The following is a 27,168-nucleotide window of genomic DNA, read 5'->3' as shown; positions in this document are numbered from 1 at the left end:
TGACACCCAATTGAGTGAATGATGCTGAAAATCCAAGTTCCCTCTTCCTTATCTAAGGGAACAACTGGCAATGTGATCTCTTTGCTAGATGGTGCAGCACTGCTTTGAGTACCTAGGTGGCCTCAGAAGACCTCTTCCAAGAGGATCTGCCTAAGGCTATTCTGTGTCCCAGGGAAGGATATCATGGTGTCAGCTGAAAGTGACATATCGCAACTCACTCATCACAGGTTAAACCTCATGAAGTTGTGGACATTGTCCCAAAATTTATTATTAACTAAAATGCCAGGCCTGTGGCTTACAATGGACTTGTGCCAAAACCGTTCTTTGACAGACCTTTAATGTCTCCTGTATCCTTGGAGAAACTAATCATTGTTTTGTTAAAAGGTGTATTTGAAATACAAAATAAAGCGAAATCTGTTGACAACACACACCTGGACAGGAATACACATATCCAAATGGGATGATGGATAAAAACACAGTCTTACAAACAACAGTTCACAGCTGTAATCTGCTGGAAAAATACTCAAAACCAGCATTGTATTCTAGGTATTTCTTGAAAATTGCATGGTATATACACAGAACATCTGCTGACATCACAGTAATTTGAAGAAAAGGAAGAAGCAACAATAGCACTTCACAGCAGAGCAGCTAACATGATATTATTAATAGACAATATTTATGATTAAATTAATTAACTGTACCTTGAAAAACAATGGCTCCTCAGGAAGGGGGCTAATGGGGAGGGAGGCTGTGCTGCCAGCTGGGCTCATGTCCGTACTCTGAAAGAAAAGTACACAGGAGTTTGCATTTCCAATCAAGTTCTACAGACAATTTTTTTACATTTTGGAGGAGGGCAAAAGAAAGAGCTTGAAAACAGCACTGGAAATCCAAAAGAATTAGACTGACAACTGCAACCTGTACTTTATTTGCTTGTAATAAGTTCAAGTATTTCACTAATGGGTAAGTACTTGCATTTTATTTTGGATTAACTCCCATTCAAAGACTGAAATATATGCACAAGTACACAAATATGCTGTTCATATTTGTTCATATAGAAAAATTCATCTATGACATAAACTATGACAGAAACTATGACATAAAATTTTAAATAATTCTTGGGATGACTCAATAGTATATTTAGAAGGAAAAATTAACAGGAAAACAATATACTGCAAGAAAATGTTAGGTTCAATGTTTAAAAAGAGATCTCATTCGCATGAGTCAATATACCTTACAAATGAGCACTAATACAATAAAAGAAACAATGAAGACCAAAGTTATAAATCAAAATCATTCAGTATACTTCAATGGATCTGTCAAGTCAAAATGCTTGAAAAATTGACCTAGGACACCACCCTCTTCAGATAATATTTCAGTAACCTGTGGGTTAGCATTGTCATTATTTTCACAGATATGAAAAATATTAAAACAAATGTGTGACTCTTAACAATATAGAATGGTAATAATAATAGAAGAACATATATAAACAATATCATAATTGTTCTGGAGAAAGCTAGAATAATGCTACTTCTTGGAAAAATGAAAGTGCAAAAATGAAAAAAAAAAAAATCCACCATGAGCACCAGTAAAACAGAAATTAAGAATATAAGAAAAAAAATCAACAAGTTTGCATGGCCTAGCAGTCATTCCTTTTCACAATGTAGCACTGCAATGCAGAATGAATTCATAAATTCAACTTGTGCGCTTGACTAACCCAACACCTGCTTCTGCATCGCTATGAATCTACTCTAAGTCTTTTGATAAACCCAAATTCTGTAAATGAAGCACACTGCTCCATCCAGTAATTTCTAACAGCTCATTCATCAGGAGATGTTTATGGAGGGACACTGCATTTTAATCAGCCAACTGGTAAGGGATGAAAAAAGACAAAATTTTGGGTACAAAATCCCTGTGTCAAATCCAAAACAGGGCACAGAGACTTCAAAGTTAACACCCACTGGAAAAATGTGAGTTAAATTAGATACCTATCAGTTACACCATAGCTGAAAGAAAAGACAGCTGTTACTTGCTAAATAATAGGGATGCAAGTAAATGAGAAAGAAAGGAGCCATGGTAGTTATATCCTAAGAAAGAGACAGGTAATTTATAACCTGCAGAACACAGAGATGATGTTGAGGAATAAAGAGAGATTGAAGCATGTCAGAAAGCCAGTATATCTGTAGAATCCATTGTATTCAGAAACATTACAAAATTTAACTTGGACTCCTGCACTTATCATCAAGAAAACTGGCCAGTAATATTTACAAAATGAAGTGAAACTTAGCTGTTCTACATTAAACACAGAGTGCAGACAAAACTGGACGCTTCTGTGGGAATGTTTTGCCTCAAATGCCAGCATCTCAGAGGAAGACAATTCACCTTTTAATTTACATAGAATAGAAAAAAAAAAAAATTAAGGGGGGGGGGAAATCAAGTATCTGAGTTCCAAACCAAATCAAATATCATAATTTGTAATTAGAAGTGTGCACGAGAGCAGACCTATCTTTAATCACTAGGAAAATCTGCAAAGCGTGATCTGCACGTTGTTCAGGGATAGCTGGAATCCAAGGAAAGTTTAACAGGCCTGAGGATGATGCTGGTGTTGTCACAAAACATCTCAGGGCACATCCAGAGGATGGCCTCAGAAAAACATCTGCTCTTCCATGATGACTGGACAGAAGCCAGCCCAGGTCCGGTGTCACACTGATGTGGCACCATGCCTGAATTAAAAGGGCTACTGTGGCGGGGCGGGGGGGAGGGGAGGGGGTGAGCATGTTAAGAAGGGCACTATGACTACCTGGCTTCTGGAGCACTGGCAGAAGAGCCTGGAGCTGGCCACATATACATTCTCACAGTGGCCCCTCCAACACCTTCAGTAATTTTCCTCTCTAAGGAAAGCAGAGCACTATCTGTGCCTGTGTGAATTAATTAAACCCAGTGGGGAGAACTGAGTGAGACAGCACCAAAAGGGTTGTTTCTTGAGCTATTAAAAAACCCAAACCCTTACACTAATCACTGCTATGAAAGATGTTGATAGCTTGCCTTCCTGAAGCAATATACTAAGAATTTCAAACAAGACCACACTCCCTACTTAAAATTTGCTCTCTGTGGTGTCTTTATCATAATCACACTTTGCAGTCTAAAGCTCCCCATACATATTAAAAAAAAAAAATCACTGTGAGGAATTTACTCAATGGGGACTTCAAGTCCAGCATAAACTTGATAGGTTTTAGTTATAAATTAACCAGAAAATGCTATACCATTGGGCTATAATTATATATTGTATGTCATCACAAATGCTAAATAAACCTAATTTGTATCTTAATTCAAATTATTAGGCAAATTAGGACCTCTGATTTTGCAGTACTTTGTTGTGTAAGTATCATTTTAATATGTGTTTTTGATGCACAAAATGCACAGCTGGGTTTTGTTGACTGAGCCTTTTCCATGTGTCAGTGGAAACCTCTCAGTTTACCAGAGGGCAGAAAAGTTGCACAGCTTTAATCACCTAAACTACATTTTCAAAATATCTGAATACCAAACAATTCAAATATTTCTCAGTAAAACAGTTTAGAAAAATACCATCTTGCCCATGCCAAAAAAAAAGAAAACCCTGCGAGCATTTCTCTCAGTGCTTTTAGGCTTTTTTTTTTTGTTGTTGTTGTTTGTTTGTTTGCAACAGTCTGCTAATATCCAGAAAACTCACATTATTAGAATGAGAAAAAGAGTCATTATTAGAAGAGTCAATAACTCTTCCATGATTGCAAAGATCAACACTCAAGTTTTATTCTTATTTCTAGAATCAATCTAAATATACATCATCCTTATTGTGCAGTTGAACAGGTACCTTGGAGTCACTGATAGGCCATGCTAATCATTTATCCTTGGAGAGCAATGTTAAAACTGTGATCAGGAAGTTTCCTGATAACGAGGCAAAGGAAGAAAACAAGTCAAAGAGAACAAACTTTTCCCATTGCTACATCCATTTCGGAGATCCAAGGTCAGGATACTGTTTGAGGACAAATTCTCATCATTTGAGCTAGATGGAAGTGAAAGCAGCTGTTTCTAGAGCTGTTTTAAAGTAGTTACAGGCTTGGTTTTGTTTTATTCCACTTGTCTGTACCTTCCTCAAAGCAGAACATTTCACAAACCTACATAACAATGTAAACTGTCTAACAGCAGATTAGAGAATGTAGTCAGGGGTTCTCCAGCAACACAGAACATAAGGCATGTGCACAGTGTTAAAAACGTGCTCCTTTGAAAAGGACTCCTTCTTCTGAAGTGTCATCTTCCAGTCTTCAGCAACTTTTCTATAAATGAAAGCATAAATTCAGATTTTTCTTGCTATAAACCCTTGCCTTTAATCTGATGTTCTTTAGGAGGTGGCCTGTCAGCCTTTGTTAATTGTGCCATAAAATAAGGACCATCTACCAACAGAAGCCAATTTAATTTGCTACAGCTGCTTTTCAACAGGGGTAAACATTGCAATGGTAGCTGGCAGACACTGACTTCTCAGGAGACCAGTATCACAATTTATTGATCTAAGGAATTAATACTGACAGAGAAAACCTTCAGTGGATATTAGAGCAAGAGATCCAATAAATCTTTATAATAACTGAAGAAACGACAATCTGTGTACTTTATAGCTTTGTCTAAGGGGTAGTGGATGAGTGTTGGAGTGACTTTCAGAGTGATTGTTTTAGTTGTATCATAAGTTATGTCAGAAAATATCATTTTATAATCTAGAAGTTGAGTAGAACTAGGAAATTAAATAAGTGCAGTCTGCAAGCTCAGTAGTGACATTTTGATATACTGAAGTAATCAAAGACCTGCAAATGGATTTATTAATGGGTCTGCACTGTATTTTTATGAAATATTGTACTTAAATATCATTATCCCATTTTATCCATGGAAGTGAAAAAGAAGGTAAAGTGATTTGCGCAAAGCTATGAAGGGAGGTGAAAAACAAAGACAGAATCATCCAGTTATTCTTCCAGGGTGTGCCCTGCTCTCTTACACACTCTTGGAGTGCTCTGATTTCTGTAATTTCTGTATTATTTAATGTCATTAAGAGGTTTTGCTCATACATATACTTCCTGCAAATAATTTTTCTATAAACAACTGAGGTTGGAAAAATGAAAATTGGTTTAAAGAAAATAGTAGATACACAATAAAAGCTTTCACCTCCCTCCCTCTATCAGGTTTAAGTAACGTCCCCCAGCATCTCCCATCACTAAGAATGGAGCGAGAGCCTCCTTAAAATGTGTTTTGTAAAATCTATGAATACAATTCAGATGTTATTTATAAATCTATGTCATATCTCCTTCCTTAGAAAATACAGTTAAATATCTTACTAATTACTAATGCATGCCATTAACAGCTGAGACATTTAAGTATTATTTTCCAGTATTTGCCTGGAGCTTGCTGCTCCCATAGCTAGGAAGGCTGCATGGGTCTTGCATCTGACCTGAGTTATTGTAGCTCCTGTTGCAGGGGTGAAGCTTAAATTACAGCTGCTACTGTGTCTTGCTACCTCTTTTTATGCTCCATGAGGTACAGACAGCCGGGTAAGGTTTCAGTGGTTCAATTACCTACTGATTCTCAATCAGCAATTAGTATACAGGCATACAGATTAGTCCTGATTCCTCTCACAATCTAAGCAAAGCCAATCACCTGGGGAAGTTGGGAAATTCCACCTCATAAAAGATAAGATACTGATCTGTCACTTAGCAGTATTTGTACATTCAGTACTGTTTTTGGTTTTTTTTTAGAAGAGTCTGAGTTTTCAGGAAGAGTCTTAAATCTAATACTTCACATATTTCTTCCACCAAGGAGGGGTTAGTAGGAAGAATATTTTGTTGACTGTTATTTATTTCCACTTGGAAAAATAGCTGAAAAGAAGCTCTTTCAACCTTCTAATTAGACTAAATCAATTATAAAGCCCATAACCAGCAGGTAACAAAGTGTACACGGTTTGTTGAAGGGCTACTGTGTTTGAAATAGTTTAGACTCTGACTATATTTTCACACTGCTTTATATTTAATATAAAGTTAATTTACTCAGATATTTAGTTACCTATCTCTCTTCTCCTTATATTAATTGCAAAAGTGTAAGAACACCAAAGCACAAAGCACAAATTACTATTATTATCTATTTTTCAGTTTCTAAAATGGCAATATGAAATTCCTTAGCATAAAAATAAGTTGGTAGCTAGGACAAGGACAACACCTTGATAAAGGATATGAAATTTGTAAATAAAGTAGAAAGCTGAACTACTGGGAATGGGAGGTTGCTGGTTTACAATTCAGTGGGGGAAAAGGTCTGTTTTTATAAGCACAGAAATATCACATTTCTTACAATGACATGTATGTCATTACATAAATAATGCATTTATTTAACAGCAAATATATCTTCCTTTCTTCTCTTTATTTTCACCTGGATTTTACCCTGCTCATCCTCCAAGTCTGTCTTTTCTCTCTGCTTTCCTCCACAAAACTCGTAATAAACAGAGACACAAGTTTCCTTGTCAGACAACTTCCTGCCACAGAGAGGTTACATGAAGAGTCCATTAATATGTAGGAGAAAACCATTTCTACCTTCCCAACAGCAAATTCACTGCAAGTTAATCTCTAAAAATCCCTTTCACTTCTATTGCAAGCAGAATCTAATTTCAAAACTAATTTGGACAATGACTTTGGGGTTAACACCTCTTTGAGAGGAGACCCGTGGGATCAGTGACTGTCACTCTCTCAGTTAGGACTGCTACCATGACACATGATATTAAATGCAACTCCAGTAATATTTTTATCCTAATGAAAACCAGGGGGTTGCTTTCACAGATGTAAATGCTTTGTTGACAATACAGTGGAGAACTAACTTCCTTAAGCAAAACTCTACTCCCTCTTCAGTTTCTATTGTTTCTTTCATACTTCATTGACTATACTATCCAGCCTTGACATTTTGTTATTGTATATTCCTCCCTAATAATATCATATAAAATCAGCTTTTTCTGCTCTTTCAGCAGACAATTGAGAAAACCAAGTGCTCTCCAGGGATTTTAATCTGCAGGCTGTCTATTTCAATTGCTTTTCTTTCCTAGCAGGAGATCTTTCAAATGTACACTTTTTTTTTTTCTCAAACTGCTTTCAGCTTTGTAGAAAAAAAGATGGTTGTCTCTCACAGTAGGTTGAGTGTGGGTTTTTTTAACTCTAGTCACAAAGACACTTTCTTTCTCCAAAGCCTGCATCACAGCACTCACAGTAACTACCTGATACTCCACACCACAGTCATAATCTGAATCTGAAAGAAAATGTCTGGTCAGCATCCACTCAAAGAAGAGGCTATCAGCAGAGAACCTCTGGGCTCTCTCAAACTTCTACATTTTCTCTGCATAGAGATCCACTGTTTTCCTGCACTTCCAGATAAAACACTTAGAACAGAACTAATCAATTAATCAAACTCAGAAGGGTCAAATCAGAGAACAGAATTGACTCCTCTCCCTTCCTTACACACACAGGCATGTTATGCATCATTACCTAACATAACATACTGGGACCAAGATACAAGGTGGAATTAAAAAGGACCAGATATTGATACAAACAATAAATGCACCTACCATTAAGATTACAGAGGACAAAAGTATAAACAGAATATACATTTATTTGCTGCTGGATATAGGGGAGCAACTGTTCTGATGGGTTAGGAAAAAAATGCTCCCCAAACCAGGTTGTTCTCCAAGTTCCTCTGAAGTACCCACAGATGGCCACTGTTGAAGCCAAACATGGATTTAGGTGCCAGGTTCAGCACAACAGTTCCTATGCTCACAATTCACTGTTCTCCATGAAGCTCTGAAAGATGTTTGTGATCACCTTACAGCCAATGTAACGTCTTTTTTTAGTCTACAAAAGACATTATTCCTTCAAGACAAAAATCTATTTGTACTTGCTACTAATTAATATCTTTCTTTAAGACACACATTTTAACATATACCAACCTCGCATCCAAAAACTACACATGCTTTACTGTCCAGTATATTCCTTTGCCCATAAGTAGACAGGGATATAGGTGGTATCTTCTCCAATATTTTGTTCAATTAACTGACTAGAGTTTCCCTGACTTACAGTGCTTTCATCTAAATGAGGACAATGTTTCATAATACTGACACAACTTATTTTTTCAATCTGAATGTAATGAAGCCAACCTGACTTTCATTAATAATTTTCTACTAAATTGTCCAGTTGTTTCCTAAGTTTATTTTACTTTGTAAACATCATGGACAACTTTGCCAGAGTTTTACAACTGTGTTTTAATCTGAGGCTATGTTCTATTTTTCTGTGATTCCCAAAAAGGATTCAGATGCCTTCAATTGCTATGCATTTCATTGAGGTTTTAACAAGCTATTTTGCACTTCCTAAATGTTGTGATTGCAATTATTCTCACTTCTTCATCAGTTCTCAAAAGGGTGTTTACAATTTCAGTATGGAACCACTCCTGACAGGGTATTTTAACTTATTTAGATGCAGTAGCTTCATTCTCAAAGCTATCTTGAATTACCCAATAACAGCTTAAAGGAAACATTTTAAACATCTGTATGTATCTGCCACTAAATCAAGGAAGACAGGCTGGGTGTTTTCTTCACACTACATGAAAAGAAACAAGTGACATTTTACAATTTGAAATAGGTTTTTTCTGGCTGCAGCACTTCTTCTGTATAATGTTGATAGAAGTAAATGCTAAAAAAATAGTGATTTTTGCTGTTACTTGCTTCACAGTGTTTTCAATAGTAATGTTCTTTAATGACGTTTGAAAGTTGAATTTACGTGGCATATATATATATAAGGCAATATTTAATCTTCTGAAATGTAGAAATTCTGATTACCACAGAGTTTCTAGAATGCTAAGTCCACTTTTTAGTTTAACAAACAGATTCCACAGTGGAGTTGGTCAAGGCAGAAATAAAATTCCTTGATTTTGTAAAAACATGGTATGCTGAGTTCTCACCTTAACACAGCAGCTTTCATTCTTAAGGGAAGGATTAAGGGTAAGGCACAACAGGAACTTCAACTCCCACCCTGTCAGAAGGTTCAGTAGAAACTACCCCAGCTGCAGTAAGCTCTCCAATCCTTCCAGCTCCACTTCTTCTTCTTTCTACTTTCCAGTGCTAAACTAGATCTTCCTGTGCTGGGACCCCGGAGCTGATGCAGCCCTGCAGGTGGGGTCTCACCAGAGCAGAGGGACAGAATCCTCTCTGCTGCCCATGCTGCTTTGGAGGCAGCCAAGGACACGTTTGGCTTTCTGGGCTGTGAGTGCCCATTGCCAGCTCGTGTCCCGCCTCTCATCCAGCAGCACCCCAAGACTGCCTTCAAGACTGTCTGCTCCTTCTTACCTCTTAATTTACTTGCACAGCATCTCCTATTCCCATTTCTCCCACTCCTGCAGCCATTCCATCACCAATATTAGCCCTGTTGTGCCATCCATCTGAACCTGAAAGTGTTCCCACCTTCTCTACCTTCTTCCCTTCCTTTGGCCAACATCCATCCCTTTCAGTCTGTATAGAGGCTAATTTGTATATTAAAATATATCTAATACATCTAAAGTAAATACCATGTATATGTATGTGTATATATATATATATACTTAGATACAAAAAATACACACAAAATTGACTTAAGGAATCCTTCTGTAGCTGCTATACAATTAGTTTTCTACTGAAAAGATACATACACAGTGAAGCTGGTCAAATAATGACTGTGTGAAAAAGTTGTAGGGTTTTGCTACAAAAAACCTTAATATTGACCCAATTTCTCAGCCTCAAGCTCTGTGAAGTCTGGGGAGGTCTATCTGTTTAAGAAACTGATACCATTTGCAAAGGAATAGAGGAGTTCAAAGCTGCTGTACTAGTACTTAGGCATTGCATTAAAATTATTATTGTTATTTTTAGAGCCCTCAGCTGAGCATTTTTTTTTATTTTTATGTTTTGCAATAGAATTGTATACTAAATTTGCTGAGATATCTGAATAGCATTTTATAAAGCCATTAGCAATAAAATATTCATTTTTCATTTACATTATGTCCAGGAATACAAATGAGCATAATTTCTTCCTACCTTTCAACATTAATAGGGAAACCAGGGTGAAAAATTGAACACACCTTTCACATTCACTTAACTACAATAAAATATAAAGAGACTTTCAAATGGAAAACAATTTAAAAATAATAATACTGTCTGTTTTCTTTGAAGGAATTGTTACAGAGATCTTCACTACTGTATTAATACATTTTATTATTTTTTTCTAGTTCTGTAATTTCACAAAGCAAGGCTAAGGTGCCAGCTCAGTCACCATGTGATAAATCAGTATTCCTTGAAACAGCTTTGGTAAAACTACAAAAATAAATCAGCAGGAGACAAAGGAAATGAAAAGACATGTTAACAACCTTCTAGGCTCGTGCTATGGGCTAGGAGTTTATCCATACTCACATTATGCCGTGGAGTGGTTGGCACCCTGGCTTATCTGATGGCAGCCTCTCTGCATGGCTGCAGCAAGTTACTTTCATCTGCTCCTTTTCCCCTCACTTCCACCACTGTGATTTTAGCTCTCAGCAGCTACCACTGCTTACAAGAATCTCTGTAGGCTCAGTTGTGGTAAAAACAGAAGCTTTCCTTGGCAGAGTCATTGGATCTTTCCCTGCTCGGCACCACAGAGGTGCTGGCAGGTGCCAACACCTCCTGGCTGCTGTACAGAGGCCCTGTGGTTGTCACTGCTGCCATCCCACTGATAAGCAAAAGCTGGTTCCCTGTCTTCTTCCTACAAGCCTCAAGAACTCCAAAAGAAACTGACATCCAAAATCACATAAAACAATCCCCTGAGAGATCACAGGTAGCAGAAATACCCTGGGTTTAAATGATGTCCACCGGCAGATCTGGTGTGAACAGCCCAGTTCACTCTAGCTCTTGTCCTACTGCTGCTCTCAACATTTCAGAAGTGGGAAGTTCAGCACAAAAATTTCACCAGTCTGTTTTGTCACGCCTCTTAAAGTTGAGGCAATTTACTATGGCTGCATCAGATTTTGCATACAAAGAAGAATCTTGAAAAGGAGGTCGCCCTGAGAGCAAAGGCAAATGTTTTTTGCACTGGAATACAGGAAACAGATAAAATGTAAGAAACTTTAGGCACATACACCAAAGATGCAAGAAGATACTTGTGGAACATTGCATTTTCAACAGAAGAAACTAATATTGAGAAGAATACTAAAATCAATATCATCCATGCCCATCTATTTTTTTGTAACTTTCAGTTAATGGCCACAGACCTTTTTTGCCCGAAGTCCTGCATCAATCAGGCCATGATGATGGCCTTTAAAAGCTTCACAGTATTTTTTTTAACATACAGGACTCACATTGCAGCACTGGGATATTGCAAAGGGTCTGGAAGCTGCCCACATGATCAGACAGAATTCTGCTGCCAGGTTTCAATCATTTCTAGCCTAATGCCTCCATTTCTTTCACTCAGCTCTGATTACTCTTCAGCATTATAAAATCTAAATGGTTCCTGTACTGCAGGGCAATGGACAGCTGCCCAGAAGCAGTTTTAATCCTTCTCCTAAGCAGACACACTGAGTTCGGTACCAGGAGCTCTGGAAAATCTTACATCAAGCAAAATCCCATTAATACATATTTTTAAAAAAGAAGAATTTGCAACTTTTACTAATGGTTCTCAAAAACAAGATATTAATAGTGAACACAAATTACTTTTACATCACCTTTCATTTGTTTGTTTTCTGAAAAAAAAAAAAAAAAAAGCCATATTGTAGCTTTTTGATAGATGCAAGCAAAAATCCAACAGAAAATCCTCATCATTAAAGTATGGTTTTCCTGAAGGAAAATGAAAATTCTCATAGGATTCTCATTGAATGCTTTAAAAAGGTTTTAGGCAGATACCTGAAGTAAAAGTACTATGTTCAAGGAAGCTACTTGCAGGTATATAATTTTCAGAGGATTTTTACAAAATCACACCAAATACACCATTAATACTATTGATTTCCATCTGTTTACTGCAAGTTTCCTAAAACAGAAGTAGCTTGTTTTCACAATGTCACTAGTGTTCTTTAAATGCCGCTAGGATCCAAGCTGCAAGGTTTGGATCCTAGTGATAGACACACTGGAAGGACAGGATGCCATCCAAAGGGACCTCGAGAAGTGGTAGGAACCTCATGCAGTTCAAGAAGGCCACGTGCAAGGTGCTGCACCTGGACTGGGATAACCCCTGATGGCAACACAGGCCAAGAATGAAGCAACGTAAAACAGAAAGGTTGAGAGAAGTGGGCTTGTTCAGCCTAGAGAAGCTCCAAGGAAGACCTCCTTCTGGAGGTAGCAGCCTTGCAGGTCTTGAAAGGCTGCTACCTAAAGGTCTGTAAAAAAATGGGGACAGACTTAAGCAGGGGCTGTTGCAATAAGACAAGTGGTAATGGTTTTAAACGAAAAGAGAGTTGGTTTAGCTTAGATATAAGGAAGAAGTTGTTAATAGTGCAGGTGGTGAACCACTGGTTTCACTGAGAGATGGTGCCCCATCCCTGGAAACATTGAAGGTCAGGTTGGATAGAGCTCTGAGCACCACGACCTAGTGGACGATGTCCCTTCAAGTCATTGCAGGAGACTGGACTAGATGACCTTTAAAGGGTTTGATTTTTTTTGTTTCTTGAACACAGGATATCACAGAATTCCAAATCTTGAAAAAGACAAGTACAAGCCTTCAAGAGATTTATGCAGCAGTGACTTATACCCAACAGTCACAAACTTAAGTTACTGATGTTCCTGTTCTGCAAGCCCTTTCAAGCAGATGAAGGGTACTGCCTGCATGGAGTGTCATATATAAATGGGGCCTAAATAGTGAATAATAAAGTTCAATTTATGGAATCAACAGCAGTGGAAAAATACAGGAAAAATTATGCAGGAGAAAAAAATGTAAAAATGCAGAAATGCATGAACATCAAAATAGCATTGATAACTTTATTTTCTATTTCAAGCAGTATGATCACTTATGCAGTCTAATTTGAATTTATTTATAAATAAAGCTGATTAATGCTTTACAGTATAAAATGAATTCAAATTTCAATTCTTATGCTAATCTAAATACTTTTCAAGAGAAACATGTTTTTCTTCAGCTGCTTCTCATTTAAATCTGTGCCTCAGGTGCACAAATTTAACCTTTATCTTACACCACTTTTATAAGCAAGGCTAAATTAATCTGTAAGGCAAAGTCAGCCAATTCTTCCAGGATTGAAGAATCTTCTCCCCCATGGATTGTGCAGGCAGACTACTGCAGTAAGTCAGGACATGAACATAAACAGAGAATGATCTGTTCTGATCTAACTTTACACAAGAAAACTCTTCACACAATTGCTAGTTTGAAATGCAACCAAGCTATTTTAAAACTGGAAGAAACCCACTGCTCTGTAAATGCAAATTGTAACTGTGCAATAAGCACCTCCTCTGGATAAAACCCAATCCCCACCCCCCCCACCATGCTTTACATTTATAAAGCAAAATAGAGAAACTGGAGATTTGAAAAGGTCAAAGCCTTTTGTACATCATCATGCAATTTTCCAGCTAAGAGTACAGTACTTTCAACAATTCAGCCTAAGGTTTGCTGAATGATTATTATCAGAATAATTTCTAAAAATAGCATCAATTACTAATGCTGTGAGGAAAGAGAAAAGCTTGTGATTGCTGAAAAACAAGCCTGAAAAAAAGGAACTTATGTCTTTTGTGCTTATTTTGACACAATCTTTTCAGCATTTGACTTGCTGAATTTCAACTGCCTACACAAAGATACACCACTCATTTGATATATTATGTTTAAAGAAAACATTCCTTATTTTAATGTGTTTTGTGAAATATGGAATCTCAGGTTTTTTTATCCTAAACATACTAAAGAATAAAATTCAACAGCATGCAGAGTGAAAAATAATAAAATACTGTGCTTCTATAGAAGCTTCAGAAATTGAGGACAAAAGTCACATCTCTCAGATTTCAAGAGTATATTAAATACTAGCAGTAATTTGCATAAGGTATAGTATTATTTTTAATGCATTGAAAAGTCAAAGAAGAAATCTGAAAAAAACCACACACCTCTAAAAAAAGACTCACCTTATAACTCAATCAAGAGCTAGAATGAATTGTCTACTTTGTGTTTATTCTTGATGAAGAATGGGTGGGAGCAGGCTTCTAATGCTGCATGATTGTCTTATGAAAACAAATCACTTCTCATATGTGTTTTTGAAGGCCAGCAGACAAGAACAGAGACATTTTGTTTCTGGTTGCTAGGGGATACAGAAGACCATTGTCACACAGTGAATCATCACTGCATTTGAAAAATGGCATTAGCAGGAATTTCACCGATGTGCAGACGTCTCCTTCTGTTTCGCACCTTCAGTGATCCTGCAGTGACCCACAGTCCTGGTGTAGGATGAAGTACTTGAGGCGTTTTAATTTTCACAAATTATCTATCCCAATGGCCTTTACAAATAATATATAGCCACTAGCCCATCCAAAACTTAGGAGCATGATTACACAGGGGCTGAAACACTTCTTTGGAACAACAAGTTGTATAATTCACTACCTATTCAATTCTACAATAATGTATACATGCAGAGTAACATTTGGTACAACTAAAGTCTCATGTGACATGATTTTCACCCAGTTAAATGTCAACAGAAGACTTTACAAGCAATGGGACAGCACTATCTGTCGATTTACTCTCCTCCAGTAGTTTCAGTCAGCACTCTGATGTGTGGGTTTTGTGCAAATCCACTTGCACACTACATATGGGGACTTCCATAAAAAGCAACATCAGTTGCAGTTAATTTCCATTGAGCAACAGAAACTTGGAGGAGGGAAGGGAAGCCTTCAAAAGAAAATTTCTCTGACATGAAAAGAACCAAAAATAGACTTTGCTGTTTACTAAAGGATTGTGTCACTACAACAGCTCCTGAAAAACATCTCAGTGGCATACCATCAACAACAAATTTTGTATCTGATTTTCATTACTAATTCTGTATATTTTACATATTTTATTTTAAGAAAGACAAATAATACATTTCAGGATGCAAAAACTTAATAAAAAAGTCTTTATTATATCTTTATCAGTTCAGCTGATGCCTGAACAGCTTGCTGTGATGTGCTCCTGACACGAAGAATCACCCAGAAGAACTGACAACTGAAGTATTTTATTGGCACATTTTTTGTAAGAGGGTGAAAATTCAGGAAGCCAAATACAATGGCATCCTAATGGTGTAATTGATTCCAGAGCACTGCACATAATTCCAGAAGTACATTGCAAGGTAAAGTTAGGATGGATTGATATCAGAGCAATTAAATGCGGCTATACAGTGGGTTTATCTCTGAGCCCACTCAGATTTAGTTTCAACAAAACAAGAATTGGCTGTAGAAGATTATGAAATCACCAAGTTAACCTTTTATTTGACAGATTAATGTAGTCAGATGAGATAATTCAGTGAGGTGCGAATGAAGTAGAAAAGGACACCTACGTGATTGATGGCATCTGACAATGTGCTGGTGAGAGAACCAGGGCATTTTGTACTGCTGAAACCACTCTAGAGTCCAAAGCAGGAGAGACAAACACTCAGTGATGCCAAAAAGGACAAGACTTGAAGAAGAACATCCTGACATATGTGGTTGGCAGGTCTGAAACAGGGGGAATGGAGCAAAGGTTTTTAAGTAAAGGAATGAAGTATGGACTTAAGGAAAAGCTGATAGGAGAAGCAGAAGCCTAAGCACAGGATTCTCCATAAATCTGAAAGAAGCCTGTAAAAGTGCTCCCAGGGTTATCTGCAGTTACTACAGAAGACATTGAAACAGGATTGTGTTGTGACAGAAAAGGCATGAAGAGGCTGAGGAGAACAAGTAGGAGGAAACACTTACAGTACACTTTCTAAAGAAAGCTAATCAAAATACAGGGTCTGACTGGGACAAGTGGGGAGACTGGAGAAGGAGAACAAGTGAGGATCTTGATATGGCCTAAACATATAGCCCAATGGAAGCTACAAAGGAAAGCAATTCTATAGCATAGGGAAGTAGAAGAAAGTATTGCCCAATTTCTTCTCTCTGAAGGGGACAAAGAACTCAAAGCAATAAAGCAACACAGCACCTCAATACTTGGTTTGTTCCAGGAATGGACTTCTACTTCTTCAGTTTCCCAATGTGCTACACAAAACACAATCTGAGGCCAGAAAAAAGAAAAAAAAAAAAGAAAAAAAGAAAAAAGGGGAAAAAAAAAAAAAACACCACAAAAAAAAAAAAAAAAAAAAAAAAAAAAAAAAAAAACCAAAACAAAACAACCAAAACAAAACATACCGGAAAAAGGAGAAGTCTTGCTATTCCTACCCCATTAACACATTTCTTGTACAGTTTCATGTGTCTACTCTAATATGGCTTTTGCATGTAACCATAGTAGTGCTAGATCTGAAAATAAAATAACAAAAAAGTGGCAAAAAAATAAAAATTAAGCACTAAAATCAGTCTGAGACACTAGCCAGTATAAAGGATAAAATCATTTCATGTACTTACCAATTAATACAAATAAAAGCAAACCAAACTATATCAGAACAGGATATATTAATGCAAGCATTCTTCACCTTGATCAACAATATTTTTGACCAAGAGAAAAAACAAAAACTATGGTTGTGTCTCTGTCTATCTATCATCCACCCTCAATACACATACTCAAGTACTTATGCTCACCCTCCAACTATGTTTAAACTGAGCAAAAGGAGTGGTTTTACTTTCCTGCAGAAGCACTCTATAAGACAGATGGAAATAGAGATAAGCTATGATGTCTTGTGAGATACTTTGCAGCACCCAGTGCAATATATAGTGCAATACAAATGCAATTAACCAGGTAATTAGACTGACTTCTTTTCCCAGAAGAGCTCACAGTTTGGTTTTTCCTCTCAGATAATGCACTGATATCATATGCAAACCACCTAGTTTGTAACACATATCGGCCTGGAAGACAGTATTTTCTCTAAATCCCAAAAGGAAGTGAAATGTCAATTTAAGATCAAGAAGTCTATCAGATAAGGAAATAGAAAGTAAAAACCATGATATTTATGTATTTAAATATTTTATGTATTTTGTGTATTTAAAATAAACCTAGTAAGAGCACAAAACAAAACAAACAAAAAATACAAAAAAAAAAAAAAAAACAACCAAAAAAACCCCAAAAAAAAACCAAAAAAAAAAACCAAAAAAAAACCAAAAAACAAAAAAAACACCACCTGCAAGTATCATGTAAAAGAGCTCTTCATTGTCTGCAATATAACACTAAGCATATATTCGACAAGTTACCATGGTTCATCTACATGGTTTTGTTCTAAAAGCTGAAGGGGAAACATGTAAACTCAAGATCTTACAAATACTGAAAGGATTCCATTGGTCTTACTGATTTGGCAGGCACACAATTAAAGTTACTCACATGTCTGGACTTAATTGTTTCCAAGATTAGGCCTCCGGGTGCACACAAAACAGTTTGTAATGACACCTACAGGCAGCCTGCCAAATGTTTTTCACTTTAAAGAATTCCTCTGACCTTTTCTTCAAAGCTTTCATGTACCCCCTCTTCTCTGTAGGTCATTTATATTTAGTTCAGAAAACAGCCTTGATCTGAAGAACTGACTTTTGTCTCAAAAAAGTCTTGCTGAGGTATAAACCACTTAAAACTACAATTTCACTACACTTTTTTCACATTTCCTGGGAAAATGTTCACAGTCTACCTAGAACACCCCATCAAAACAAAACCCAAAATACTTAGTTCATTGCACTACTGGAATTCTATTGTGTTCTACTGAATCCATAAAGGAATAGCTGTGAGCTGTCAGTGGGAGGAAACTGTCCATTTTCTGTACCATACAAACCAATTTCTACCAGGAAATAAAGAAACTTCCACTTGAATTGAACCATAAAGTGAAATCCATGGACACGCCAAAAAAAAAAAATCCTTAAAATGAAATTTTAAGACACCACACCTAGATTATATGGTCTGACATGTGATCTTTATCACCTAGACCTGCAGTAGCACATACCAGATGCAACATCTACTTACAAGGAAAATATTCAGGACAGTCATTCCATTAGGTTCAAACTGTCAAACTGTTTACAGTTCAGTTGTGCTTCATGACTGCTGATGTAGCTGACAATCATAGACATGTGGGCAACTGCTGTGAGAGCAGGCAGGAGATGCAGGAAAGTCCTGAGAATTGCATGTGACATGTACAGAATATTGGAAGCACTGCATCTGCCAGCAGAGTTATCAGTCCTTATATGCTGGGATATATAACATATTTTCTGATACACATCTGGGAACTTGGGAGGAAATTCTCTGAAGATGAAGCGCTACAGCTACAGTTCCTTGTGGGTTGGCATGACAAAACACCAAAATTGCTTTCAGTTTGAAAGGCAGCCCAGGAAAAGGCAGTCGTGCACTCAAGTTCCCCTGTGCCTTACTACTGGTGACCCTCAGATCAACTGCAGCAAACAGAACAGTTTTGTCCTAATGCTGCTGCTCTTTTCCTACAAGGCCACCATTACACAAATAAAAAAGTGTTTCAAAGATAAGATACCTCAGCTATCTGATAATGTTCTTCAGTCTCAATATGTGGGCAAAATAAATAAAGACTCAAAAGATCTCACAAAACAGATTAATATGCGAAAAAAAAAACTACTATAAAGCTTTCTTATTACGGTTTAACATTACTCAGCAGTTATTAGCAGGCTTGTTTATTCAGCACCATGAATGTTCTTTCCTTGTTGTTCTAATACACTAAAGAGATTAACTATGATTCCTTTTCAAGATGAAAGGGGTTGCTACCAAGTCTTGTCTGTTGATCTGAAGGCAGAGAATGAGACTGCAGGCTTAGTACCTCAGCTCTGTGCTGGCTGAAAAGCAAGCTTCACTCGATACAGTAATTTTTCATCCCAAGTGACCAGCTTTCTGGAAGCATCCATCAATGAGAAGAGGCAAAGATCCAGGAGCACTGAAAGGAAGCCTGCACCAGCAAAGTGATGGAGATGGATGGAGGCTGCTACAGACAGACCACACACACTGAGGTGGTTTACATGCTCGTTTGCATAGGCAGACTTAGCAACATGTAAGCATTCAGTCTGTGAGTAACAGGTATGCTAAAGCTATGGCTCCGCTCACTGCAAAGGAGGCTAGAAATGGTTACTGGCACCAGCACAGTCATGGCAATGGCATTTCATCTGATTAACACTGCATACTGCTTACTCTAACCATCACCCTTGAATCCATGAAGATTAGGCCAGAATATACACCCTTCATGCATATGATGCATATGTATTTTTAAGTGCAGATGTCTGTAAACTGGTCTATATAATAGATGTGCAGAATACTAATCAACAGTTAAGTTGATCTTTTTTAAGTTCATACTTCACTGCCTTGAAATTACAATTCCACTTAAGCAAAAAACATTCCAGATGAACTGCCCCCTTAGTGGTAACTATAGGGAATGAAAGAAACTGTTAAAGCATTAACAGCAGTCTGGAATTAAAATTGAAGTATGTGTATTGTGTAACTTTTCCTTTATTTTTTGCATGTTTCTCAGAAGTTATGGGGATTTCTTCAGAACCAAAAGAGGTCAAGGGGAAAAACATCCAAGTTAGTACAGTAAGCCTTCAAAGCAAGCAGCCTCAAGTGAACCAACACAAATCACAGGTTTCAGAAGAGGTTTTGATGCTCTAATATTTTTGCCCCTAATATTTTTGCAGGGAACAATTAATTGTAAAGAGGGCAAGTTTAGAAGCAAACAAAGCCCAAAGACCTGCAAATCTCTCTGCTTTGACTGATTTCTCCAGGCCCTTCAGATTTGCTAAATTAAGATTTAGGCCCAAGTATCAATCACATTATTCAAGCACTTTTGGCTAGTGCCAGAGAAACAAAGAGGGGTATGCCAAACTGGTTATTATCCTCATCAGTGCAGATCAACTCAAATAAACTGAGTAATAGCTGCTTCTGCTGAAACAGATTGAGCAAACACCTTCATTCTGCTGTTTTGCTAACCAACACTTACTGATTTGTGTCTGCAAGCCTTTCAGACTCAAAACCAACACCCCTTACCCCACTCGCTCTGCTATGGATAAAGACAATAGCATAGACATGTACTTTGATACATCACAATGATAATTAAACCAAATGCCAATGAATTCATTTTGACAAAGGTCTATGATGCAAAGAGCAAAGAAATGGCCCAAAAATCAAAGGCCTTATTGCTGATGAAATACTAATCTTCTACTTGCCAGTGTCTCAAATCAGACCTTCATCCATGCAACCTTTTTTCACCCTTATTGGCTTTAATCACTTGCTCACAGACCACAAAGAAAGAGCTTACGAAGCAAAATGAGAGCAATGCAAACACATAATTGCAATATAAACACCTGCATTCTAAAAACTACTTATTTCACAGAGGTTACAGGCTAAATTAAGAAACAGAAAACGAGAATTAAAGCAAACTCTATAAAGCTGGGTGGAAAAAAGAGAAATACAGTAGCAGTACATGCTAACTAGGTACTGTGATGATAATACACCTTCATATCCTACTATCTCCACATGGCATTAGAGTCTTTAAGATATTGGGATGCTTTGTATTGAATTTTCAAAATTTTAAAGCAATAACTAAAATTATTGTTGGCACTCTCTGAATGGAAAAACTAAAACACTGATATCTACCTCTGAATTGTCATGGAGCATAAAGAACCAAAAGGAAAGGACTATAAAGCACTGTCACCCTTCATCTCCTGCTCAGCTCACAAAGCAGCTTGCTTAACAAGCAGTTAGGGAATGATGAATGATAGGCTGCATTTTTCTGCACCACATATGGTGAAGAAGTTTTAAAGAGTGACAAATTTTGAGCTCCCAAACTCAAAGACATAATGCTACAAGCAGTAAAGGAGGACCATGCTGATTCTCATCTCAGCAAATCCAGATACTTGTAAAGCTAACATGAAGTGTGCAGCCTTAACTTGAAGAGGGTAATTAGTTAGCCTAAGCTCTTTCCCAATTAATACTGCACAATATCACAATCACACCAATTATATCAGACTTTGGCATGACTTCCTGCATGGCTCCTCTGAGGGCTTGGCAGTCTCTTCTCCAGTACCTGTTTCTTGTAAATTGTAAAACTTCTGTTCTTCTCTCTCTGAGGACAGTCAGAGCCCTGTTCCCAGCATTCTGTGTCATGGATGTAGCAGAGCCTTTTCTCATACTCTGTTCTTATTCACAAGCAGTTCTGTTTTAAAAATCCCTCTTTGTTTAGACACTAGCAGTACTTAACCATTAGAGCAGAATCAATCCGAAGAGCCCAAATACTTACACAAACACACTACAATGTATAAAAACCATAAACTCTACTGACTTCTTAACATGACACAAGTAGGTCTGAAAAATGTAAGGACACAAAGAGAAAAAATAAAAGCAAATAGTTTTCATTATGGAAAGTTCCGATGCCCTAGAGGCTCTCTCTCCAGTACTTTAAATTGCTGATGCAGGTCTTAAGCATTTATTAATTGTTTTCAATTCCAAGGATGGCCCATCCTTGAGCACATCAAATGAAGTTTTAGGTGTCTTTGACGCAAATCGAAAGTACAAATATTTGGGACAGATGCTTTCACTTGGAGATTTTTAACAGATACATCTCATTAAAATCTCCTTTCTCAGTGATGTTAAAGCCATTTATGAACTTCTCTTTCATTAAAATTTACCACTCTATATGTGACACTAGTTTATCAGGAATAAATGCAATACAATTCAGCATATATGCACGCACAAGGAGTGCCATATCAAATTCAATAAAAGCCCACAGTTGGTAGCACTTAGTCTGATGATTTACACAAGCCATTCCATTCCTTTCTCATGTTTAGGGATATTCATTATACAAGCTCAGGACAAACAGTGTAAATTAAGTCCTTAAGTGCAAAACTATACAATAAATTCCTATGGAAGAGGAGAAAGGTCTGGAGAGAAAGGCAGAATAGAAGAAATGAAACCAAGTTCCAGAAATTTTCTGCCTTGCAGCAAAGTTCCTTATGAAAATATAGGCTTCCAGAAGGAAGAAGAACATTGATTCTTTTAATTAAACAGCTTGGCTCCCAGTTATTTATAGCTGTTAATATTGATATTAAGACTTTATTTCCCTACATCATACATCCCAATTTTTAATATTGGTACTGGGATTACATGGCAGGGTTTTGGTAGAAGGGAAGGGCACATTAAGGGGGTTTCTGTGAGAAGAGCCAATGCCAGCCAGCTCCCAGACAGACCCACTGCTGCCCACAGCTGAAACCATCAGCAATGGTGGTGGCACATCTAGGATAACAGATTTAGGAAAGAGTAAAAAAGGCTGTGCAGCATCTGGAAAGAGTGAGAATATCTGAGATAAACAGTTCTGCAGACACCAACATCAGTGCAGAAGGAGGGAAAGGAGGTGCTCCAGGTACAGGAGCAGAGATTGCCTTACACCCTGAGGTGAAGCCCTTGGCAAAGCAGCTGTGCTCCTACAGCCCATGGAGGTTCACATCAGAGCAGACTTGCACCTGCACTCCACACTGGACTATGTGGAAGTTCCCTGAAGGAAGCTAAAGCCTGTGGAGAGTCCACACTGAGCACTCCACTCTTGCAGGACTGAACTCTATGACCAGAACCCATGCTGGAGCAATTCTTGAAGCACTGCAGCTACTGAGAAGGACCCAGGATAGAAAATTTTGTAAAGGACTATATGTCCTTGAGGAGGGACCCCGTGCTGGAGAAAGGGAAGAACATGGGGAGAAAGGAGCAGCAGAAATGAAGCATTATGAACTGATCATGACCTCTATTCCCCATTCCCTGCATCACTCAGAGCTTGTGCATGGGGGGGAACAGGAAGAGGTGAGAGTACTCTGAGCCTGTGAAGAGGGGAAGGGTTGGGGCAAGGCGTTCTTAGTTTTTCAATATTTCTCACTATTCTAGTCTGTTACAATTAACTGGCAATGAAATAAAAGGAATTAAAATAACTTTCTTGAGTCAAGCCTGTTTTGCCCCCTTCAGTAATTAGTAAGAAATCTCCTTGCCCTTATTTGTATCCATGAACTTTTCCATTCATGCCCCTCCCCAGCATGTCCATGGAGGGGGACCAAGAGTGGCTTGGTGGACAACTGGCAGTCAGCCAAAGTTACCATGAAAGAATATTGCACCATGCCAAAAAAAATCAGCATGAAGAACCTGCAGAGCTGAAGAAATTCTGATTTGCTGTGCAAAGATTAGAAGAGGCCTTCTTTATTTGGAAAACTCTTTGACAAAGCTACAAACGACAGGTGTCTGCTTTCACCATCAGCTACACAGTAGATAACAACAAAATAATATTTGAAAGGAACCATGACCAAAGTGGATGCAATATTGAGCATCATTCCAAGGGAGAATATCTGGACAGATGGCTGACTGTGCATGAGTGAAATAGACTGCCAACTTGATACTGTAAAGAGGAACATAAAAATAATACAGATAAAATTCCAAAGACTTGAGATACTGCTCCTCATGAAAAATAAAAATTAAAGGCACTATTTAAGAAGCATAATGTGTGAAAACTAAACATTAAAATGATGACATTTGAGTCAAAGTGCACCTTCATAACTCATGAACTGAACTCATTTCCACCAGCATACTTCAGGACACCCGTCTTGAAAACTACTTTTACAACTCAGGCTCTCAAATGCACATTTATAAGGTTCCTTTGCTAGAGTCACTGGAGAGGCAACAAGGACTGACTGTATACTGAACCACAACATTACTACAGGAGTCTATAATAATGGAATGAAAAGATCAGGCCCTCAAGTAGTTAACTAAAACACTGTGCAAAATAAAAAAAAAAAAATGAATGAAGGCTTTTAAATTCTGTCTAATTTCAGAAATTCATTGTTTTAATAATGAGTAAAATAATCCTGCACTTTCCTCCTCAACTTTATTAGCAACTATATTTATCTCAATTTTAGGTTAGTGCAAGCCCAGGTAAGTATTCTCAGACAACTACATCTTATACAGAATTTATAGACTATATAAAACATATACAAACATTAAAAAAATACATCATCAAAATGCATGACAAAATGCAGCTGCATGCCATCTAACTTCCATAAGTCATATACCAACAAACAATGGGACCAAGCTAATGTATAATGTGACATGGCCTTGACTCTGCCTTAAAAGAATAATGAAAATTCCACTTAATTTTTCTTTTACATAAGCACATTCACAGCACATTTAAAATCCAGCTTCTACACATAAATCTGTTATCACCATTTTCTGCTACATATTGTACATCTTAAGGCATATAGCTTATGGTTATTAATTTTAGCAGTTCTATTCAAGTACAATACATCTGGAAGACTTCCCAGTATTTACTGGCTATAGCAATAAAGCCCAAGTCTTAGGCAGGTCAGCTTTCATTCCCTCTGACTTTTAAACTGCCATTACTAAAGCCTATGTCCTATAAAGAAGATTGTGAAGTGAACAATGTAATTATAATTAAGCTACTTTTTAAAAGACATCTAAATGTGCTCTAACTGTGGAGCAGTATTAATTGTGCAAATGCCCCAAACATTTCTTAACTCACTTGAGGAAAACACCTTATTTCTTCACCAGAAACTTACTTTAAGCAGAGACACAATTTTCCAACAGAAGAAAACAAAATTTTCTTTCTGCAACATATGGGTCTTTTTAAGTGGACATGTACACCCACTTATTCATGTCAATATCTGGTGAAGGAGAGTGACCTTAACAACCATGATCAATAATATAATCAAAGATTGATCGAAGAGGGGAAAACTATATTAGAAAAGAAAATGCCTCTAGGTTATGGGAACAAAAGAGAGAGAGTGTGAGGGAGGGAAGGAAGGAAAGAGTCAAGCTACTACCAGTGGCTTTGAGGGACATAAAAAACATGCAAGAAATTATTTTTAAACTGATCTGTTTTATAATAGGAGGAGGAAATCAATAAAATAGGAACAAATACTTCCATAAAAAGCTCTCCTAGGAATTGTGGACTATAAAAGTTCCCATGGCAGGACAGAACAGCTTAGTAAGAGGAACCATGAGCTTCAAATCACAGGGTTTAGCACAGGAGGCAGACTATAAAGGGAAGCTTTCTGCTTCTTTTCAGTTCTTCTTGATGCCAAGCACTCCTAGAAATTCCACTGGCAGTCCCTACATTTGGAATTAATGCACTGCAAGATGGTTTCCAGACAGTCTTCATACAACCTGGCCACAAAAGTAGTGTGTATCTGGGGAACAGAAAGTGCTCTGGAGATTCATAGTTGAACATAGAGAAGCTTATATGGATTACAAAGAAGGGGGGAACTGATCCTGAAAACGCCAAGTTGTATGGTGCCCATTTTCTAAAACGTGTATATCACTATTACATCAAAACAAAGGCTATGACAAGGTTTCTGCTGGTTAATACAAAAACTGCACATTATGTGACATTTTTCACTTCTTTAGAAACCTGAGATTCAATTTCAGTGACCAATTTAATGCTTCAGGCCAGAAGAAAAAGCAGTAATCCTCCCAGAATTGATGAAACTGCCAAATGAATGAGCATATCAGCTAGAGGCATCTCTCCTTAGGTGGAAGTTAATGAAGACAAGATCCTGACTTCGGTATTAGACTATGTTCGTAATACATGACCTGCAGTTTGCTAAGTGCCAAGGGAAAAACCGAAAGGCAAGGCACACCAAAATAACATTTTCTAAGATCTCTGCTTAGGAAACGGAGAACTTACAACTGTTCTTCAAAGAACTTGATTTCTGTGGTATTTCTTGTCTTTTTGTTATTCAACTGACTGAAGAAGGCTTGTTAACTTCCAATACCAATATATTAACGTTTTATTTCAAGCCAGCTGTCTGCTTTCCACATTAGACTGGCACAGTGATCCAAAAATAATTTCTGCAATGCTTTCAATTACTTCAGCATTTTTTATGTAACTCTTCTTGATGTGTTACTCATTCCCAAGAACATAATTTTCATTAAAAAAGCACTGCATTAAATACAGAGATAGTCCTGGGATCCAGTAGGGGGAAAAAAAAAGACACTTCCTTTTCTAGACAAGTGTTGAACAAAGACCAATGCAAAATCACACTCACTGATACTCCTATAATGCTTGTTGGCTTTTTCTCTCTCCCCAAGACAATTCATCTTAAATACATTTCTGCACAGAGACACAATATTGGAAGAAAAAACAGAGAAGCATTTACCTTCTGCCTTCATGAGCTGCTTGCCCAATCGCCAGAAGTGGGTCTGAATTTACTCAGGTGCAAGAAGAACATAATCCCTCCCTACCATAATCCAACACCCCTCCCACCCTGCTGTTGTGAAAAGGAGGTGCTGCTGCTCCCACTTGCTATGGCTGCTTGCTAAAAGTCAGTGGGATGGTTGCGGATACCTGGTTTTACTGACATTCAGCAAACACAACCACAAAAACACATACAAAAGACACCCTTGAGTGCAGGGATATGAAGAGACAGTTACCAACCTTGAGCCAGACCTTGTATGAGCAAGGACAGCATTCCGGCAACCTCGTAACAGACAGCATTTGCTAGACTCCAGTTTAGCACTTCAGCAACAATATTCCCAAGTCGCTCTTAAATGATTGAAGTTTCTTTTAATCTGGATCATTAACAGTTCTGCAGGATCAGTAAGAGTTAGCTTTATAAAAACAGAAGTGCTTACAACTATATGAACATATTTGGAAATGGTGAAATATATATGTAAATATTTGTCAGTACCTAATCAAATTGAGATTTTTGCTTTTCCACATAACTGGCAAACTTCACCAGCCATTTGGCAGGGCACATGCTTGATTCAAAATATGCTTACATAATCCAAACACAAGTATGTAATAGAAGCAAGTTTAGTAATACTCCCAGTTGCAAAGTTACCATCTTAAAATGGATAATACACTTGGAGCCAAAATGGGATTGTCTAATATTCCCACTGTACAAGCAATATCACATTGCTCTTCACCATAATTTGTAAGAACATTAATAATTTTGCATACACACATATGGTTAATGCATGTTAATATACACATTTACACACACAAATGCACATACAT

At 37.5% G+C, this 27,168-nt stretch overlaps 1 protein-coding gene across 5 annotated transcripts in view; it reads right to left on the bottom strand.

Moving 5' to 3' along the window:
* Positions 1-27,168, bottom strand: part of CCSER1 (coiled-coil serine rich protein 1) — a 607,763-nt gene that overhangs the window by 308,680 nt on the left and 271,915 nt on the right. For all 5 annotated transcript variants that reach the window (XM_053976370.1, XM_053976371.1, XM_053976374.1 and 2 more), the window contains exon 7: positions 702-779. In XM_053976370.1, coding sequence (XP_053832345.1) covers positions 702-779 — 78 coding nt within the window. The remainder of the gene's footprint in view (positions 1-701; positions 780-27,168) is intronic.

The sequence above is a fragment of the Vidua macroura genome, chromosome 4, assembly GCF_024509145.1.
Source record: "Vidua macroura isolate BioBank_ID:100142 chromosome 4, ASM2450914v1, whole genome shotgun sequence".
Lineage (NCBI taxonomy): Eukaryota > Metazoa > Chordata > Aves > Passeriformes > Viduidae > Vidua > Vidua macroura.
The sequence above is the reverse complement of the archived record's forward strand: the minus strand, read 5'-3'. Positions and strand labels throughout refer to the sequence as shown.